Below are 21,147 nucleotides of genomic sequence, written 5' to 3' on the forward strand. Positions count from 1 at the left end.
TTATATTCATATGACTGTTTCCTTATGTCCTTTAAAACTTTGGCTTTGTTTTTTTCTAAACCCTTTTTTGTAACTTGGTGCTATATTCAAATATAATACTTATTTTAATGAGCTCATCAAATTCCCATTTTTCTTGTCTTTCCTAATATTTCTAAAAATTTCCCATTTTTGGTATCTTGCCTTGTTCTTGCTCTTTCTTTCCTATGAATAAAGTAGAGTAATAGTTGCCCCCTAATGTGAATGTCATGTAATGATACCTTTCTATCTCCCTGGAGTACTCAAAGAGAATTATGTATTTTTCCTTATTATTTTAGATAAAGACATTTTTCATGTTTTCTTTTTAAAGCCTCCATTATGCTGTATGGTGATGTCTAGCTTTAAAAAGTCCTTTGTATTAAATTTCTACATAGTTTTTATGATGAAGGAAGACAACATTTTTTAGTTTCAATATTTTTTAATTTAATGAAGGAAGAAATCTTATTCTTATATTTGCATATAACCTTGCAAAATGTATACATTACTATTAATACTCATTTAGAAATATATGTTAAAATAATTGATACATATTAAGATAATTATTTTTTTGTGTGTGACATATTTAGTCAGAATATCTAATGCAGATATATAATGTTCTAGTTAATTAAATTTTCTCAATATTTTTTAATAATTTGTCCTTTTAGGTTGAAAGGAGAAAGTAAGCAGGTGATGGACTATAGAAAAAGACTAGATGAGATTATCTGTTGGTTAACAAAGGCTGAGAATGCTGTACAAAAAAGATCAACCACTGAACTGGAAGAAAACCTGCAAGAATTAACAGTAAGTGATTTATTTGTCTCTATATTTGCTGATGCTTTTTTGATGCATGAATATTTACACTAAAAATAAGATATTGGATGACTAAATAAGAAAAGGGGAAGAAGCTTTGTATTTGTGGTAAGACTGGTGAACTTTAAAGAGGAATATATATATATACATTTTTTAATTTTAAAGAGCAACTGTTATTTCATCATTGCAGAGGCAAGGCTTCATTCATGTAAAAGTGATGTCATGTGGGTCTAAGTATTGGACCAAAGGATTTTAGAATATTTTAAACAGACATCAGCATTTTAGAATATAATAATGCTGTGAAGTATAGTTTTTTCCTTTTGGATTTAGAAGAGTATTAATTACTGATTACTATCTATAAAATGAGGAGAAGGCAATGGCAACCCACTCCAATACTCTTGCCTGGAAAATCCCATGGACGGAGGAGCCTGGAAGGCTGCAGTCCATGGGGTCGCTGAGAGTCGGACACGACTGAGCGACTTCACTTTCACTTTTCACTTTCATGCATTGGAGAAGGAAATGGCAACCCACTCCAATGTTCTTGCCTGGAGAACCCCAGGGATGGGGGAGCCTGGTGAACTGTCGTCTATGGGGTTGCACAGAATTGGACACGACTGAAGTGACTTAGCAGCAGCAGCAGCAGCAGGATCTATAAAATGAGTTCTACAAGAAGACTCCAAGTGACTGGAGAGTTACTGCAGCTTATTATGGACTTATTGTCACAGTTGTATTAATTAAAGTTTCTTTGTTGATCTGCAACCAGCAAGAATTGTTTAAAATTGTATAGGTATACAACATATAAAAATACATAAAGGTATATAGGTATGTTATAATAATATACCCAAATTTCCATACATTTTTATATCCACAAATTTTATATTTTTTGTGTTAAGAATTAAAGTACTTGTAGAGCAATAAGCAAAATGTGCTCACATTTTTATTAAACAAAAGAAATTGTGTGTGAGTATAGATACATACACATGCATGCAATAAGGAATACCTAAAATGATACCCACTAATCTGATTAGAGATTTTGTCTAAAGGAATACGATTGAGGTATTTGGGGAAAGAAAATGTTAATACTGATGAAAAATACATGGCAAGTGGTTATTAAGTTTTCATTTCAAAATCTGACAAATATCTAACAAGCTTGTGTTTATTATAAAAATTTTAGTAGTTTTCTTGGAATATGCTTTTTGTAAACAATTTGGGGTCAGTCACAAGGGTTAGGACAGTATATTGGGATAGGTAGACACGCACGCATAAAATGCTTCTGTGGTTTCTGGGGATTTTTGGCCTTTTGTTAGAATAAACACCATTTTTATTTTTTAATCTAAGAACAGAATATTAAGTTGTCAAGTTAAATATGATTTTATATGACCCTGTTAAGAGATGCAGGTTGGGAGTAGTAATTCATGTTCACACAGTGCTTACTGGAAGTGGGAGTTCATTCCCGAATTAGTTACAGTTTGTTAATGTCAATTCAGGTTTCTTAGAAGTTTATTTTCCATTTAAGAAATTAAAGGTCCACATTTATAGGACTATTTCCCATAGAGATTTCTAACACGGTTCTTGATCTTTCCCTGGTATGACAACCTTTTAACCATACCTCTCTTCTGACTCCCTTAGGACTTAACCCAGGAGATGGATGTACAAGCTGAGAAACTCAAGTGGTTGAATAGAACTGAATTGGAAATGCTTTCAGATAAAAGTCTGAGTTTACATGAAAGAGAAAAAGTTTCAGAGAGCTTAAGAACTGTAAATTTGTCATGGAATAAGGTGTGTGTTAAGAATTACTGTGATACCTTTTTCATGTTTATTGACTTTGTTCTCAAAGAAGTGGGATTATGCAACTGTTTTAAGTATACCCAAATATGGGCACATTTTACTAATGCTTACTAGTATTGATAATTATGTTTTTTTCATCTGTCATAGATGGAAGCTTATGTTCTCAAAGAATACTTATTTCACATGGGATTTTTTGGCATAGAAGATTTTATATATTATATACTATATTAAATAATGAGTGTATATTAGAATTAGGCAATAAAATGCTAATAATTATGCTCTGAAAAATGAAAGCCTTAAAATAACTTTGTGATATTGCATGTGACTTTTCATATATATAGATTTATTTTAAATGATTTTATTCATTCAGCATGTATTTACTAGGTCCCATCACTTCATGGGAAATAGGTGGGAAAACAGTGGAAACAGTGTCAGACTTTATTTTTGGGGGCTCCAAAATCACCACAGATGGTGATTGCAGCCATAAAATTAAAAGATGCTTACTCCTTGAAAGGAAAGTTATGACCAACCTAGATAGAATTTTAAAAAGCAGAGATATTACTTTGCCAGTAAAGGTCCATCTAGTCAAGGCTGTGGTTTTTCCAGTGGTCATGTATGGATGTGAGAGTTGGACTATAAAGAAAGCTGAGTGCCGAAGAATTGATGCTTTTGAACTGCGTTGGAGAAGACTCAAGAGTCCCTTGGACTGTAAAGAAATCCAACCAGGCCATCCTAAGGGAGATCAGTCCTGGGTGTTCATTGGAAGGACTGATGTTGAGGCTGAAACTCCAATACTTTGGCTACTTCATGTGAAGAGTTGACTCATTGGAAAAGACCCTGATGCTGGGAGGGATTGAGGGGCAGGAAGAGAAGGGGACAACAGAGGATGAGATGGCTGGATGGCATCACCGACTCGATGCACATGAGTTTGAGTGAACTCCAGGAGTTGGTGATGGACAGGGAGGCCTGGCGTGCTGCAATTCATGGGGTTGCAAAGAGTCAGACATGACTGAGTGACTGTACTGAACTGAACTGAAGTAGGTTGTAATGGTATGTGGCTACCAATATGACTAAGATAAAGTCTTTTTCTCATACCATTGCTTCTTTTGCAGTTGAATCAGAGGTAAAGTAATAGGTTTCTATTTATTTTGGCTTGGGCACATAGCACAATGGGGCTTTCCAGGTGGCACAGTGGTAAAGAATCCACCTGCCAATGCAGGAGATGCAAGAGACCCAGGTTTGATCCTGGGTTGGGAAGATCCCCTGGAGTAGGAAATGGCAACTCACTCCTGTATTCTTACCTGGAAAAGCCTGTGGACAGAGGAGCCTGGCGGGCTACAGTTTGTGGTGTTGCAAAGAGTCGGACATGACTGAGCAGATGAGCACATACTCAGTAAGAAGTCTGTCTGGGACATTGAACAGATATGTTTCTGTCTTGTTTTGGACAGGACCCATATCAGTCATTTTTCTTCCTCTCCATTCTTTTAAAATGATAGCCATCCTTCTATATCTAATGATTTATGTGCTTTATTGATCTAGCCTCTCTGCTTGAGAACTATTGCCTTTATGGGTCACTGTTACTGATGACTCACACAGCTGCATCTCTGGCCTTGACCTCTCTCTGCATTCAGACTTCATCACAGCTGCGTGCTGAGCATCTGTACTTTGATATCTACAATATCTAACAGGCATCTGATACTAACATACAAGACTGAGTACCTGACTCCACCTCCCTCTGGGGTCTTAGTTTACTTTTCCCACCTCAGTTACTGGTAATCACATCCTTACTATGGTTTATGCCAAAACTCTGGACTCAGTTTTACGACATGTGAATTATATCTCAGTGAAAAGCAAACAAACGAATAAACCCTGGAGTCACCATCATCAGCTTCTCCTTGAAAATTCCTGTCTCGTTGATGGACGGTTTGAATGGAAGGCTACAGGAGTAGATACACAATAAGGCAAATGGAGCAATTTTAACAAATGTCAATATGAGTGGCACATGAGTATTCTCTGGGCAATTCTTTCATCTTTTCTTAGGTTTGCAAAATGTCATAAACTTGGCCACTTCTCACTGCCTCCATGGCCACTAAGTTGTTTCCCGTGTGATGATCATTGCTGTCATCTCTTGTGTGATTCCTGCCATGGCCACTTCATTGGCCTCCCATTTTCCTCACTTTTCCCTTTGTCTGTCTCTTCTTAACAAAGCAGCCAAAGTATTTGTTAAGAATCATTCAGGTCAAGTAAATCCCCTGAGAAAACCCCGCTAATAGTATTCCATCTCATTCAGAGTAATGGCCAAAGTCCTGACAGTGGCTTATGAGGCTGATCGTGTGCTGGCTTCCTGTTATCTCCCTGACTTCATCTGCTACGCTTTCTCCTTGCTGTTTTTCAGACATGTTGGCCCCGTGTCCAACATGCCAGACTCAGCTTGTGCATATTCAGTCGGAGCACATGTATTTATTTAACACAAAGGATGTCAATGGGTATTGTGTAGAATAGGGCATGGTGGCCACTTTGGGAGCACAATGTCAGACAGAGCTTCCTTTATCGCAGGACTTCATGTAGATTCTACACTAATTATGTGAGTTATGAGAATCTAGGACCAAGTAAAAACAAGGCTTATCATGTAGAGAATTTCAACAGACACATTTTAGGAAATACTAATCTGGATTTTTCATTCATTCATGCTTTTATTTGCTCAATAGGATTTTACTGGGCTCTCATTTTATGCCAGGTACCTGGAAATGTAGCCAAGAGTATGAAAATGCTCCTTAACCCAAAGAGCTCATTGTGGGTGAGACAGGTAGATAAGCAATTATAACAAGGAGGTATCTGTGGGAATATAAAAGTGGAGAACCTCCCTAATTTTGGGTGGTAGCCATGGAAGGTTTTGTGGAGTTCATATCCAAGCTAATTTACTAAAGATGAATGAGTATTAGTCAGATGGAGGATTGGAGGGAAAGACATTGCAGGGAAAAGAAGCATAAATGACAGGAGCTAGAGGAGACAGAGAGTGAAGAAGATGTCAGGGACACAGGTGATGGATCCACACTTGGACATATCTGAATATACAGTTGACAGGAAGAGTATGACTGAAGATCTGTTTTGGAAGGTCATCAGTCTCTTGAAACTCCACTTGATAAATGAAGCAATTAGAAACCAGGACCCAGGGAGAGAGGCCAGGATCAAGCATAGAATATCTATCACAGAGGTGGGGGTAAAATCACCATTGTAAAATACCAAGAGAATCAAGGGAGAGGGAGTGGCAGCATTAAATGTTGTACAGGAGCAGGCCAGCTAAGGACTGGATGACGTTCTTGATGTCAGTTGAGGGTCAGGGAAGACTGCAGTGGATAGTGAAAGTGGACACAGAAGCTTAGGCATTGAAGTGGGGCAGGAAAACGGCAGCAAGATCATTTAGAAGAACGCTTTCTTTTGAAAATATAATCATCCATATTTATATACTATTCTTCTCTTTCTGTTTGGCCTGATGCTGTAGATATGCAGAGAAGTGCCTGGTGTGCTGAAGGAACGCTTCCAGGATCCCTGTTCTGTTGCTCAGATGAGAATTGCTGGTAAGATACAGTTTTTTCCTTCACAAAATTTTTTATAAACATAGCAGAATTTTATGATTATGAGCATTGTATGTGAATTAGGAAAACTTATTTAAAAACACAATGCAGTTATGACTTATTATTCTGCTTTCAATCATTTGAAAAGAATATCGTCTCTAAACACAAGATGTATTTCACTGCCTAGTGTGTGCAAGGCATTTCCTCTCATAGGAATTAAGAGTTTTAGCCTTTTTTGAGGCCAGTGTGGAACCTGAGCCCCAAAAGAGCTTGCTGAAGGCGAGGGGAGAGGCAAGGTGGGGACGTTGGGGGAATAGTTTTCTAGCAACATGCAGCTTTTCAGCAAATCAATGGTAAATCATTGTGTTGGCATGTTCTGGAGATGTGTAACTAGGCGCTGATGATGACTGAAAACAAAAAGTTTGGATACCCCTGGGAGCAGGAGTCGGGGATTCGGAAGAGGTGTCCATCTCAGGGAGGCTGTTTGTGGACAAATGCTGATCACTTAGGCGAATGAAGTGTTTTCTCACTATTCATTTCCTTCTCTTTGCTGAGACTAGAGTGCAGGCTACTGCCCCGTAGCCACTGTGACCTCTGCTAATTAATCACTGCTTTGCAAGCTCTCTAAACCACCTTGGCTGGCTCTCCTGGAGCTGTTGAGTCACCAGGCAGAACCTCAGATGTGATTAACCCTGTCTGCTTCCTGTGTGCCATCTGCTGCCTCTCCCCTTCCTCCTCTGACCTCCTGCTCTCCCTCTTGCTCCTTCTGCCCCTCCTCCTCCTCCTGCCCCTCCTCCTCCTGCTCTCTTCTCACTACTCCAGCCTTCTTTCTCCTGTTCCCCTTCTGGAGTCAGGAACTGATGCATGACAAGACTTTTTTTTTTTTTTTTTTTCTTTTTTTGAGATTGGAGGCTTGTCCAGGACCAAGTTTGTATTCAGTTTTTAATTGTATTTCCCAGTACCTTGTACAGGAGATACCTGGAATCTGATTGGTTTTGTGGATCAAGATCCAAAACACTTGGGTTAGCATTTGGGTCCTGCTGCTTTATCACCTCAAGTTCAACTCCATAACCATAGGGAAAAGGCCTGATGCATTTTGCAAAAGCACATTAGGTTATCATTTAGAAGAACGCTTTCTCTTTTGAAAATATCATCATCTGTATTCATATACTATTCTTCTCTTTCTGTTTGGCCTGATGCTGTAGATTTGCAGAGAAGTGCCAATGACTTACATCATTATGTAACATCATTATGGCAAAGGAGTGGGGAAAATTTGAATGCATATTTAAAAGTACAAAAAACACAGCATTGTAAATCAACTATGCGCCAATAAAAATTTAAAAATATATATCCAAACAATAAAAATAAAAAGTAAAGTACAAAAAGCTGCCAGCAAAACTACACCTTGCATTAGTTTATTCTTCATAAGATATTCCTCCCTGAAGTGTGAAACCTGAAGCTAATTCCAGTGTGTTCTGTGCCTCCTATACAGTATTGTAATTCAGATTTTATTATTCCTTTAAAAATTATATTAAAAAATAAAGTTAACTGTTTTAAAGTGAACAATTCAAGGACATTCCACAGTGTGGTGCAGCCACCGCCTCTGTCTAGTTTGAAAATATTTCCATCACTCCAGAGTAAAAACTCTTACTCAACAGTTTGTCTCCCTTCCCTTCTAGCCCCAACCCCTGGCAACCACAAATCTGTGTTCTGTCTCGATGGATTTATCTGCTCTGGATATTTCCTGTAAATGGGACCATGCAGTGCTTCTTGCTCCTGTGTATTGTCTTTGAGGTGTATACAGTCTAGCTTCTGGCTGACTGCGCTCAGATGGGCACTCAGCACTGAAGAGCAACCCGCTGCACTTTCTTCTGAGTGCCCCTTGCTCATTTCTCTACTAATGACCTCATCTCATTTTTAAAAACTAAAGTACCGTTTATTCAATGAGGTCTTCTTTTTCCCATCACAGACTCCCTCCACCTACCTTCCGGTATACCCACAAACTACATGCTTTCTTCCTATTCAGTGGAAGAGTCTCCATTTTGAAGGCCATCTCCTCCTCCACTTGTGCTACGGATCACATCTTCTCTTGAGTTTAACTGATCCTCTTTGTCTCCTCTCTACTGGATCATTCTCATTAGCATACATCTCAATGCTTGTAGATCTAGTATGTCATTTAAACTGATGTATGGTATTTCACGGCATGGGTATACCTCAATCCTCAGAACTTTCTTCTCTAGCTTTGTTCACCAGTCCCATGACTTTAGACACTTAGGCCAGCGCACTTGGAGTCACCCTTGACTCTTCTCTGGGTTTCATATCCAATCCATTGCCACCTTTTTCCAGTTCCATGGCCCATCCCAACTACTTCCCTGATCTTAAACTATTTATCTTTCATGTAGATTGTTGTAATATTCTAACTTACTGTTGGGATTCTATTTTTATCTTATCCCTCATCAATTATTCTGATAGCAGCCAAGCAATAGCTCTAGAAAACAAGTTTGATGTATTATTCCTTTGATTTCAGTCTTTTAATCACTTCCACCATACATAAGTGATTTCTGCTCCCTTACCATGGTCCAGTAGACCATGTATGATCTGTCTGCTGCCTATCTCTGTAATCCCATTTCTTACCACTTTTTCCTTTGTTCATTCTCCTTCAGACATACTGGTCTTCTTGCTGTTTCTAATATGTCAAAAACATTTCCATTTATGGCCCTTGTGCTTGCTATTTCTTCTTTCTTATCCACATGTCCTTCCCTCAGTTATTACATGTTTCACATCTTCACTTCACTTAGTTCTCATATATTCCCTTTTTAGATGGGCCTTTCCTGACCTGAGCACCATAACTCAGTTACATCTTCTCTCCAAGATCCATCCTGTCTCTCTCCAGCTTCTTGCATTAGATTTACTGTATGCCATATATCCATCCCTAGTGGCTCAGATGGTGAAGAATCTTCCTACAATGACGGAGACCCAGGTTTGATCCCTGAGTCAGGAAGATCCTCTGGAGAAGGGAATGACAACCCACTCCACTATTCTTGCCTGGAGAATTCCACGAACACAGAAGCCTGGCAGACTACAGTCCATGGGAACGCTAAGAGTCGGACATGACTGAGCAACCAACATTTTCACTTTCATATATCCATCGACTCCCATCAGAATGCAACCTCCATGAGGTCAAGGCCTTTGTCTTGAAGTGAAAAGTGAAGTGAAGTCGCTCAGTCATGTCTGACTCTTTGTGATCCTGTAGACTGTAGCCTACCACGCTTCTCTGTCCATGGGATTTTCCAGGCAAGAATACTGGAGTGGGTTGCCATTTCCTTCTCCAGAGGATCTTCCCGACCCAGGGATCGAACCCGGGTCTCCTGCATTGTAGGCAGATGCTTTGCCGTCTGAGCTACCAGGGAAGTCTTACACATTCCCATATCTGTAGCATCTAGTAAGTGCCTTGCATATAGCAGGTTTTTAATAGATGTTGATGAAGCAATGGATGGATAATGTAGGTTGTTTTCAATTTTTTAAAACTACAAAAAGTAACAGTGAGGATCACGCAGAATGATGGGTGAGTTATTCTCCAGGGTATATCATGGTGAATTACTGGGGTGACCATGGTGAATATTGGCAACTTTACTTCATTAACTGCAGTCTAGACTAGTTGTTCCAGATTACCTATCCACCTGCTGAATATGAACCTTTCCACTCATTGTTCTACATTGTTCTCAGCACTCCAACATTTCCCCAGAACTCCTGTATGCTTTTAAAAATTATTGATTACCCCCAAAGAACTTTTGTTTGTGTGTTATGTTTATCAGTGTTTACCTAATTAGAAAGTAAAACTGATAAATTTCAAAGATTATTTATTAATTTGTTCAAAAGACAATAATAAAAATACATTCTGTCAACAAAATATTTTATAAGATATTAACATAAGAAACAGAAAAATCAGAAAAGTGACAGCATTACATTTTTGAAAATCTTCAAATTTCTGGCATAAGTGAAGAAACTTGAATTCTTGTATCAGCTTCTGTATTTGCTCAGTTGTGATATCATATATCTTGTAGCCTTGGGTAAAATGACACTTTACATTTGAGAAAGAGTGAGCAGGAAGAGGCAAATAACTTACGATGATGATGCTTATGGTTTAGGCATTCACATTGCTTGGAAGGATCTCTCAGGACCCAGAGATCCCCAGACATCACATTTGGAACATGTGACCTGTGGAGATAGGGTGCTTGATTTTAATTTGTGTTTCCTCAGTTACCTGTGTGCTTGAGCCTTTAAAAAGTATGTTTACTGTCTTTCTTACTTCCTCTTCTGTGGATTGTTGGTTGATGTCTTTTGAGTTTTAAAAAAATACTTAAGTTACTAATTCCTTGTCTGGAATGTGCATCGCAAATGGTGAGTAAGTGAGTGAAAGTTGCTCAGTCGTGTCCAACTCTTTGCGACCCCTTGTGACCCCATGGACTATACAGTTCATGAAAATCTTCAGGCCAGAATACTGGAGTCGATAGCTTTTCCCTTCTCCAGGGGGATCTTTCCAACCCAGGGATCGAACACAGGTCTCCCGCATTGCAGGCAATTCTTTACCAGCTGAGCCACAAGGGAGGCCCAAGAATATTGGAGTGAGTAGCCTATCCCTTCTCCAGCAGATCTTCCTGACCCAGGAACCAAACCAAGGTCTCCTGCATTGCAGGCAGATTCTTTACCAACTGAGCTATCAGGGAAGTCCTACCTTCTCCCTTAATCTGTGGCTTTTAAAATTTTTGTTTGTGGTACTAGTTTCATAATTCTTAAACATTAGTGATCTATTAATAGCTTTCTTTTTTGTGATTTATTTTAGAGCTCCTTTAGTCCTCTGAAATCATAAAGATATTCTTCTATATTTTACAATTTTAGTTTTCATATTCAGGTCCTTCATTCAACAGAGAATTAGCTTTCCTAAGGTACATATGAGATCAAAATCTGTTCTATTACCTTCCAACTGCAGCCATGGGTCACGACTTTTCCCAGCATCACTTATTGACCAGTGAATTCCTCTTCATTGATCTCCAGTGTGGTCTCTGCCAAGGTCAGGTTTCTCTGCCACCTGTGCACTGTGGTTCTTCTCTTCTCATGGTCTATTTGAATGTTTGGATCTATAATACTCAAAGTTAATCATTCATTATTAGCCGAGAAATACAACTAAATATCTGGTAGGGCATAACCCTCTATCCAAAAAAAATTGTTTTGACTGTTCTTGACCCTTTTCTTTCCAAATTAATTTTAAAATCAGAGTTCGAATATATAATTTTGTCAAGTTACAAACCTGTTGGGGTTTTTCTAAACATTTCCAACTTTTAAGGAAAAAGACTTGGCAATTAGTAGTAAATACATTAAATGTTTTCATATTTTTTACTCCAGTGATTCTGTTTTGGGGATTATCTACTAAGATGGCAATCAGAAATGTAAAGATACAAAATTATAAAGAAATGTAAAGATACATCTTACAAGTTCTTATTTTTCTAGTTTTGTTGCTTTGTTTTTGCAAGTTCTTTTATTTTTTTAAAAATTCAACAAATATTTATTGGGCATCTACTGTGTGCCAGGTATAGTTCTAACTGTCAGGGATTCATCAGTAAATACACATAAATGAATGAAATATGTGGTATGTTAGAAGAGAAACAGATGTGTAAGAGAGACTGTGCCACTGAGTTGGCTCTGGAACACGTGAAGAAATCAGGTGTGCTGAGAGAATATTGAGATTTTAAACAGAGAGGCATGAGACCTCATTTAGAAGATGACAAGTAAGCAAAGACTAACAGAAAAATCACTTGTGTTGAATTTCTTTAATATTCCTTCATATTAGGAGTATTCTATGTTCTCTGACTTTCAGTGTTGTGATAGGAATTTGAAAGTATCCTTGATAGATATAACTGTACCTGTGTTAAGTTCTGTTGATAATAGCTTACCTGAAAACTGACAAGTGTTAAACACCTAGGTATAAAAAGTTTGTGTTAAAGCTTTCAGAATAATGATTTTTAAGCTCTTTTTGTTCTTTCGAAAAACAAAGAGTTAAAAGTCTTACTAACCACTCTATAATGCTGTTAATTAAATTTATTGATGGGAGGGATCCTGATTTATCAAGCTTTTCTCTGAACTTGGAATATTATATCTAAATGTTTACATATGGCTGATCAGCCCCTACATATGGACAGAAGAAAAGCAAAGTAATCACATACAAGTTTAGGTCAAAACTTGACTATTTAGGGAAGGAAAGGGTTAATCTAGAGTATCTGAATGGACTTTGATGGATGACCAGAAAATATCTTAATTTTCAGGTCCCTTAGAGCCATGAATGGAAGCTAAAGATTTTAATGTATTTACTGATTTCTTTTGATTGGTAGTGGCTCAATGGAATGTTGTGTTGAGAAGGTACATTTTAAGTCATTGAGAAAAATTGTAATTGTTAGAAATGTCTGCGATGCAAAGAAAGAGGACAAAGAGACAGCCCTTGTGCCAAGTATTCATCAGCTTTGACCTACATTGGCAGAGTTAGCTTATGTGCCACATCAAATCTGTGGGCCCAGCATGTCAAGGTTTTGCAAAAGCAAAACCAAGGGCTTGTGCTTTCTGTGCTTGTAAAATCTGTACTGAAAATCAGTGAGCAGGAATGGACTGAGTCAATAATCTATACTGGATGATGGGGGCTGGTGCACTGGGACGACCCAGAGGGATGGAATGGGGAGGGAGGAGGGAGGAGGGTTCAGGATGGGGAACACATGTATACCTGTGGCGGATTCATTTTGATATTTAGCAAATCTAATACAGTTATGTAAAGTTTAAAAATAAAATAAAATTAAAAAAAAAAAAAAAAAAAAAAAGCTTCAATCACAGAGAAGAAAGACTACAGTCTCTGTCTTTAAGTGTGTGGCATAAGTCTAAGTGGAAAATATATCAGGTGGACAGCCCAAAATGACATTCTTGTCTTAGAACCTGTGAAGATCAAGAAAGGCAACTAAAAACAGGAATAGTCAGGACTTATGCATTAAGTGAACTGAGTGGAATTCCGCCAGCAGGCGTCTCCTAGTCATAGTGCCGCTTTTCGTGAGGTGCTTACATCCTCCACCCTTCTTTGTTGCCTGTGAGAGGCTGTGCTCAGCATCTGGCACTAATAGAAACATTAGAATTGCAAAGTCTTTTTTTAGCTTATTATGACTAACTTTGAGTTTCATACCCTATTACTTTGCATCTTCAAACCTAGTTTTTTTCCCCCCAGTTTTATTGAGAAATAACTGACATATATCACTTTATAAGTTTGAGGTGTATAGCATGATGGTCTGATTTACATGTATTGTGAAGTGATTATCATAAATGGATCATCTTCTCATATACACATAATTGACAAAAGAAAAGAGAAAAACATTTTCTTCTTATGATGAGACCTCATAGGATTTACTGTCTTACCTTTTCTGTATCTCATTGCAGGGTTAACTATAGCCTTCATGTTGTACGTTACATCCCTAGTGTTTATCTTGTAACTGGAAGTTTGTACCTTTTGACCACCTTTTCTTATTTCTCCTCCCCCTTTCCATTCACTTCTCTTAACCACAAGTCTGATTGATCTCTTTTCCTATGAATTTTTTTTTTTCTTGTTTGGATACCACATATAAGAGAGATCATACAGTACTTGTCTTTCTCTAGCTGACTTAGTGGCAACCCACTCCAGTACTCTTGCCTGGAAAATCCCATGGACGGAGGAGCCTGGTAGGCTGCAGTCCATGGGGTCGCTAAGAGGCGGACACAACAGAGCGACTTCACTTTCACATCTCACTCCCATGCATTGGAGAAGGAAATGGCAACCCACTCCAGTATTCTTGCCTGGAGAATCCCAGGGACGGGAGAGCCTGGGGGGCTACCATCTATGGGGTCGCACAGAGTCAGACACGACTGAAGCGACTTAGCAGCAGCAGCAGCTGACTTAGTTTACTTAGCATAATACCTTCAAGGTCCATCCATGTTATCTCAAATGATAGGATTTTTCTCATTTTTTAATATCTGAGTTATGTGTATACATATATATTTCAATATTAACCCCTTAGCAGAGATATGGTTTGCAATTATTCTTTCCTGTTCTGTGTATGTTGTCTTTTCACTTTGTTGTGTTGATGGTTTCTTTTGCTGTGTAGAAGCTTTTTAGTTTGATGGTAGTTCCACTTGTTCAGTTATATTCTTCAGGTTTTATATTCAAAGAGTCAATACCATGAGCTCTGTCAAGGAGCTTTATTCAAAGAATCAATACCGTGACCTGTGTCAAGGAGCCTTATTTCCTGTTTTTTTCTACGAGTTTCATAGTTTCAGGTTTTACATTTAAGCCTTTAATCTATTTTGAGTTAGTTTTTGCAAGTGGTATAAGACATAGGTCCAAATTTACTCTTTTACATGTGAATATCCAATTATCTTAGCATCATGTATTGAAAAGACTATCTTTTCTCCATTGTATATTCTTGGCTCCCTTGGCAAATATTAGTTGACTGTATCTGCAAATCTTTTTTAAAGTAAAAGTTCAAGAGGAGTCTTAAGTATCCAGCTGTAAGAAAAGGGGTAACTAAAAGTTAGTGACTGTAAATAAAGATTATTACCTAGGTATTCACAATGATGTTTATTAAGAATTACTAATACTCATGTTATAAAGTTAAGTAAAAAAAGGACAGAAAATTACAGATAAATTGGCTTTATAGTTAAAGCAAAAACATCTTGATAAAATAAAATAACACTCCTAACTTTCTCATGATTGATGTATTTTTAAAAATTTTCTCTTGATGTCAGTCTTAGTTACTGCTAGTTGCTTTTGAATGATTGTGGCCCTCAAATAGGCTGTGTGTATGCTAAGTCGCTTCAGTCATGCCCGACTCTCTGCGACCTATGGACCGTAGCCTGCCAGGCTCCTCTGTCCATGGGATTCTCCAGGCAAGAATACTGGACTGGGTTGCCATGCCCTCCTCCAGGGTATCTTCCCAACCCAGGTATTGAAGCTGCTTTTTTTTTTTTGGTCTCCTGCATTGGCAGCTGGGTTCTTTACCATTAGTGCCACCTGGGAAGCCCAAAATACGATGAGACTGTCTTTAATTAGCTTTATTGCAACCATAAGCCTTATAGCTACTTTAGGAAATAATATTGCCATTTCATTATTAAAAAAGAAAAAACGAGGGAGGGTATGTATGTGTACTTAGGGCTGATTCTTGTTGTATGACAGAACCAACTCAACACTGTAAAGCAATTATCCTCCAATTAAAATTAAAAAACCCTCTTTCAATCATTTTACTTAAACTAAAATTTACATAAATACACATATGCATACATCTCCATTATATCACCAATATCAGATTATTCTGCTGTGTTATTAACACTTTGCTTCATTTTTAATTTCAGCTCATCCCAGTGTCCAAAAGGTGGTGCTAGCATCATCTGCATCAGATATTCCTGTCCCATCTCCTCGTACTTCAGAAATTTCAGTTCCTGCGGATCTGGATAAGACGATAACAGAACTAGCCGACTGGCTGGTATTGATCGACCAGATGCTGAAGTCCAACATTGTCACTGTCGGGGATGTAGAAGAGATCAATAAGACAATTTCGCGAATGAAAGTAGGTACCTAGCGTAAAGGTTTGTCATGGAAACACGAGAGCACAGGAGTAGACAAGATCTGTATGGATCACTTTTGTTTATCTTAAACTCTGCGAGAATAAGCTTTAAAAAAAAAATTTTTTTTTTAAAAGTGTTTCTTGCCCATTTAATCTGCCGTGTTTTCATCCCACTGAATTCTTAACTCACATAAATCATTTAAGCAGCACTTCCTTAGGAACAGGAAGGCCACTGAAATAAGCCAGGATGCTTTCAACCAAATATGCCATCATCTGTCCGACTTGCTTGATGAGTTGCGCGCCCACTGTGAGGTGTCAGAGTGACGTTCTTCAACTCCAACAAAGGATGATCTCTGGGCAGGGACTCTGGATACGTCACATCCAACGCTGCTGCCTTAATGAACCCCGTCTGAAGGGCTTTCACCAGGGTGTTTTGATCAACTAGTAGGCCTCTGCCGACGTTGATGAGGATGATGGTGGGCTTTATTAACCTCAGTTCCTGCCTCCTGATCAGGCCCTGGGTCTGGGGCGTCAGGCTCACAGCCAACGTTACAAAGTTCGACCGCTGAAGCAGGTCACCCAGCCTTTCACAGTACATGGCCCCAACAGCTTCCTTCTCCTCCAATTTTCAGTACTCTTCTGTTAATAAACCAATTTTGGGGCTTCCCTGGTGGCTCAGATGGTAAAGCGTCTGCCTGCAATGTGGGAGACCCGGGTTCGATCCCTGGGTCGGGAAGATCCCCTGGAGAAGGAAATGGCAACCCACTCCAGTACTCTTGCCTGGAAAATTCCATGGACGGAGGAGCCTGGTAAGCTACAGTCCATGGGGTTGCATAGAGTCGGACATGACTGAGCGACTTCACTTCACTTTCACAAGGAAAGCAACTGTGCTTGCGTCTGGAAACAGGACCTCCAGAATGATTAATTAGGGGGACTCTGCGTGGGAGTGAACGGCGACGAGCCCTTTCTCAGCGGTTATTGCCTCCGTCCACTCCTAGGTCCCGGTGGCACTGCACAAGCCCGGGTGCCATTGCACTGACTGGAAAGGCAATAGGTCTGAAGCAGCCCGGACCTACCAGGTTGCCTCCAAGACGCTGACGACATGGACCACCAGGCTGCCTCCGGCCCCTCAGAGTGGAGTCCACGTCCCTCTTAAAGAATTCTTGATCTGTCAGCCATGCTGGCTAGCTCTGATGAATAAAGCTTTCTTGCATTTGTGTTGTTTTGATTAAGAATGTGAGCTGTAGACTCTGTTTTTACAAGCTAAAACTGACGTCCTAAATCTGGCCATATCAGTATAAATTGTAAACTTTATACTTTAAATTTAATTTAGTCCCTAATGTCATATAGGCATTTGTTGAAGTGCCTTTTCAACCTATATTTCATAATGAGCTTATTTAATTGTTGACATCATCGGTGAGACTCTCCTGACTATAATTTTATTTCTATACATATGCCATTTGATATCAATTTTAAAGTTCTTTCTCCATATTCAGTGTATTTTTGGTCCTGGGCTATATGTTGGGTAGGGATGCTGAAAAGAATATATCGGATAGAAACTAAGAATGAACTATGAAAAATAATAAAATAATAGCAGCTATTACTAACTCTTATTAAGTGCTTAGTGTGTGCTAGGTGTGTTTCTAAGTATTTAACATGTATTATCTCATTCACTGTAACAATCTTGTGAAGTAGGTACCAGTTTTATTCCCATATGAAAGATATATGTGAGCAGGCACAGTCTAATAAAAGCCTCTGAGCAGGTACAGGCCACGTGGTAGAGCAGCCAAGATGAAGAAGGGGTTACATCCACAGTGAAGGAATGCAGACTATGTGGAATTTTGATGCTTAGAGACAAAATAAATGACATTCCTGGTATAGGGACCAGGGTGAATAAAGATTTGAGGTGGGGAGCATGAGGGATGGTTCAACTGTTGTGCAGTAAGGAGGTGTAGTGGGAAGTCAGTGAAATCAGATCAAGTCCACCTTCCGAAGGAGCTTGTGGACTAAGCAAAGCTCTTTGGACCTTTAGTCTGTAAGCAATCGGTAAGCATCTTTTCTTCCCATTTTCTTTTTAAAACTGTGGCTGGAGACTGATCATAACAATGCTCTGCTTGAGTAAGAAGACTGGGAATAGTGCAAGAGAGGCTTAAAACAAGGAGAAAAGCCCTTTCTGAGTGGCTGAGATGATGTCATTGCAATTAGTGGAAATCAGGAACAGAAGAAATGGAATGTGAATAAGGGTTTGATTGATTTAGTTTCAGATACGTTGTGTTGAAAGGTCCTTATGCCACTTACAAGGAAATGATCAGCATTCATTGAACTATCTCTGTGTGATTCAGGATTAGAGGTTGTGAATAAAGCCATTTAGAAATAATACTTGACACTATAGGAATAATTGAAATCTGAAAAGTTAGGGAATTCACAGAGGAAGAGCTGTGAATTCTCTTTGGAAGTTGTATATTTTAATCTTTATGGCTATGTGTGAGTTCTATACTTAAAACACACCATTTTCCTAATATTGTTAACTTTTCCCTCCTAAGAAACTCAAACTTTCTCAAGCAGCAGTCTTTTCTGTCTGTGCTGTGCTGCGCTGTGCTTACTCACTCAGTTGTGTCCGACTCTTTGTGTTTAGGGTTATTTAATTTGCAGTTCTTCTAGTTCGAGTTTTTCTACCCCCTCATCTTCACCCTGTAGGTGCCATTAGTTTATGTTCATTTCCGTTGTAGGACAGATGTGCAGAGCATCAGTTGCAGAAATCACTGCTAATGTTTTTGTTTTTTGGTTGCACTAAGTCTTTGTTGCAGGGCATGGGTTTCTCTAGTTGTGACTCACAGGCTCAGTAGTTTGGTGTGCGGGCTTAGTTGCTCCAAGGCATGTGGGATCTTAGTTCCTAGAGCAGTGACTGAACCTGAATCCCTTGCACTGGGAGGTGGATTCTTAACCAGAGACCACCAGGGAAGTCCCCTTGCTAATGTTTTTGAACATACTTTTTAGATTTCAAAGGGATTTTCTTCATTTAATATTCTCAGACTTGATATAGCTGAACTGCAAGTGTTTTTATTATTTCTTTTTGTGGAAACAAGAGAGGTAAAATACCTTGCCTGGTGATCCAGATAATAAGTGGGAGAGCCAAGATTCGAACCTGGGACCTCTGACCCCAGATCCTGCACTTTCTCCTCCATAGCGCTGATGGCTTACTGCTCCTTTCAGGAGGAAAACAACAGCGTGGATGGCAGCACACCAGTTATGCTTTGTTAGTGTTTTTTTTTTTTTTTTTTTTAACCTATCTTAACGATCATTTTGTCTTGACAGATCACAAAGGCCGACTTAGAACAGCGCCATCCTCAGCTCGATTATGTCTTTACATTGGCGCAGAATCTGAAAAATAAAGCTTCCAGTTCAGACGTGAGAACAGCAATCACTGAAAAATGTAAGGTTTAAAAAATAAAATTATACATCATCATTCACTTTCCTTGAAAATGATAGCATGCACATTTTTAAAGATTATTCAGCCAGAAATTAATATTATTTGATAATTTGATATTTGATAATCTCTATTAATGAAATAGCTTTCCCTTGTTTTTTTTATTTTTTGTGAAGATTGTCATAATTCCCTTATGAATTCCTTAAACTATGAACAGCATTACTTTTTAAGTAATTAGTAATACATTGAAGGTTTGTCTGTTTTTTTTTTCATTTAGGTTAGAATTTCTTTTAAAGAAACCAAAAAGACAAAAGTTAGAGAAACCCATAGGAATGCAAATCCATTCTCCTATTATATTCACTGAAACCAAATCTTACCATGTCTTTTAACTCCTCTTCTCAGAATTCATTCCAAAAATATGTGTTGAGTAGCTACTATATACCTGTGTATCTGGCTCTAATTTGAGAATACTTTAGTTAAATACAACATGAAACAAAAATTAACTCAGCAGCAACAAAGTTCCCTGTTTGGAATTGGCTTTCTGGCCTACAGGCATCTGTTAAATCTGTATGACATACAAAACAGTCAGGATTCTTAAGAATGTCATGTAGGGATAATCACTGTCTGTTTGCATCATCCCCTTCCTCTCCGTAGCCCTCAGCACTGTCTGTAGCTGTTCTGAACGATATCTGTTCTTTATAACGTCCTGACATTTCCTAGTCTTCTTACCTTTATTCACATTATGTTTTCTTCTTCTTAGCCTTCTCTCCCCAGGTGAAATTCTACTCAGCAGATAAAATGTCACCCACTCTGCGAAGTCTTTCCCACCCTCTTTTAGTCCCTGGTGAACTGTATTTTCTATCTTTAGTTCCTGCTATGGCCTTTCCCCCCTATAATTTCATTGTAGATCTCACTATTAATTCTCTCTCCCTTCTATAAGTTGTGAATAGTCACCTCTTTGGCCCCAAGATTTCCCACACTGCCCAGTACCAGTTAGGAACTTAATAAATATTTGTGGCAGAATATGAACTGGAAGGTAGTTTATTACCTTGCCTAATATTGACTCTCAAGGAGAGTCAATTGTTCCCCCTATTAAACATGTTTTGATTTCAACATGAATGTGGCACCAGCAAAGTTATTATAAGAGATGAGTTAGCAGAGAACTTTTAGTATCTCACAATGTTGGTTTGTTTTTGCTAAGTGAGCCATTTTATTTCTTTTTAAGTTAATTGATAGATGTGTGTGTGTGTTCAGTTATGTCTGACTCTTTACAACCCCATGGACTCGTAGCCCGCCAGGCTCTTCTGTCCAAGGGATTCTCCAGGCAGCAAGGGTTGCTATTTGCTCCTCCAGGGGCTCTTCCTGACCCATGGACTGAACCCAGTAGGAGGGTTCTTTACCACTAGTACCACCTGCGAAGTCCCTTGTTTTTCGTAACTCCCTCTTAAAAATAGAAGAGAAAAGAAAGTAGGAGAGAGAAAAGGAGAAGAGAAAGGGACCAAAAAGAAAATCAAAGAAAGAAAAATAGAAAGAGTAAGAAAAAAGAAGAAAAGAGTCAATATGGATTTTTTATAATAGAAACTGTTGATGCATAGAACTTGAATCTCATTTACTTTTAGGGCTTCTCTTAAATATATAAAAACACTTCCTTTTAGAGAGGTTTCATGCTAGAACTCATAAATAGTTTGTTTTCTCTTAAAATCAATGCTGCTGCTACTGCTGCTAAGTCGCTTCAGTCATGTCCGACTCTGTGCGACCCCATAGATGGCAGGCCAGCAGGCTTTCCCATCCCTGGGATTCTCCAAGCAAGAACACTGGAGTGGGTTGCCATGGCCTTCTCCAATGCATGAAAGGGAAAAGGGAAAGGGAAGTTGCTCAGTTGTGTTCAACTCTTCCTGACCCCATGGAC

The 21,147-nt window shown here is 38.8% G+C and overlaps 1 protein-coding gene and 1 long non-coding RNA gene across 11 annotated transcripts in view; one reads left to right on the top strand and one right to left on the bottom strand.

Annotated features, from left to right (window-relative positions):
* UTRN (utrophin) overlaps window positions 1–21,147 on the top strand; it is a 565,993-nt gene that overhangs the window by 250,241 nt on the left and 294,605 nt on the right. For all 10 annotated transcript variants that reach the window (XM_055535865.1, XM_055535867.1, XM_055535866.1 and 7 more), the window contains 5 exons: window positions 681–816; window positions 2,455–2,604; window positions 6,116–6,191; window positions 15,600–15,814; window positions 19,127–19,244. In XM_055535865.1, coding sequence (XP_055391840.1) covers window positions 681–816; window positions 2,455–2,604; window positions 6,116–6,191; window positions 15,600–15,814; window positions 19,127–19,244 — 695 coding nt within the window. The remainder of the gene's footprint in view (window positions 1–680; window positions 817–2,454; window positions 2,605–6,115; window positions 6,192–15,599; window positions 15,815–19,126; window positions 19,245–21,147) is intronic.
* Window positions 15,464–16,140, bottom strand: LOC129620106 (uncharacterized). The gene is made up of 2 exons (XR_008698381.1): window positions 16,002–16,140; window positions 15,464–15,767 (listed from the first exon to the last, which is right to left on the bottom strand). It is a non-coding gene; the product is annotated as an uncharacterized LOC129620106 (long non-coding RNA).

Source organism: Bubalus kerabau, chromosome 9, assembly GCF_029407905.1.
Source record: "Bubalus kerabau isolate K-KA32 ecotype Philippines breed swamp buffalo chromosome 9, PCC_UOA_SB_1v2, whole genome shotgun sequence".
NCBI lineage: Eukaryota > Metazoa > Chordata > Mammalia > Artiodactyla > Bovidae > Bubalus > Bubalus kerabau.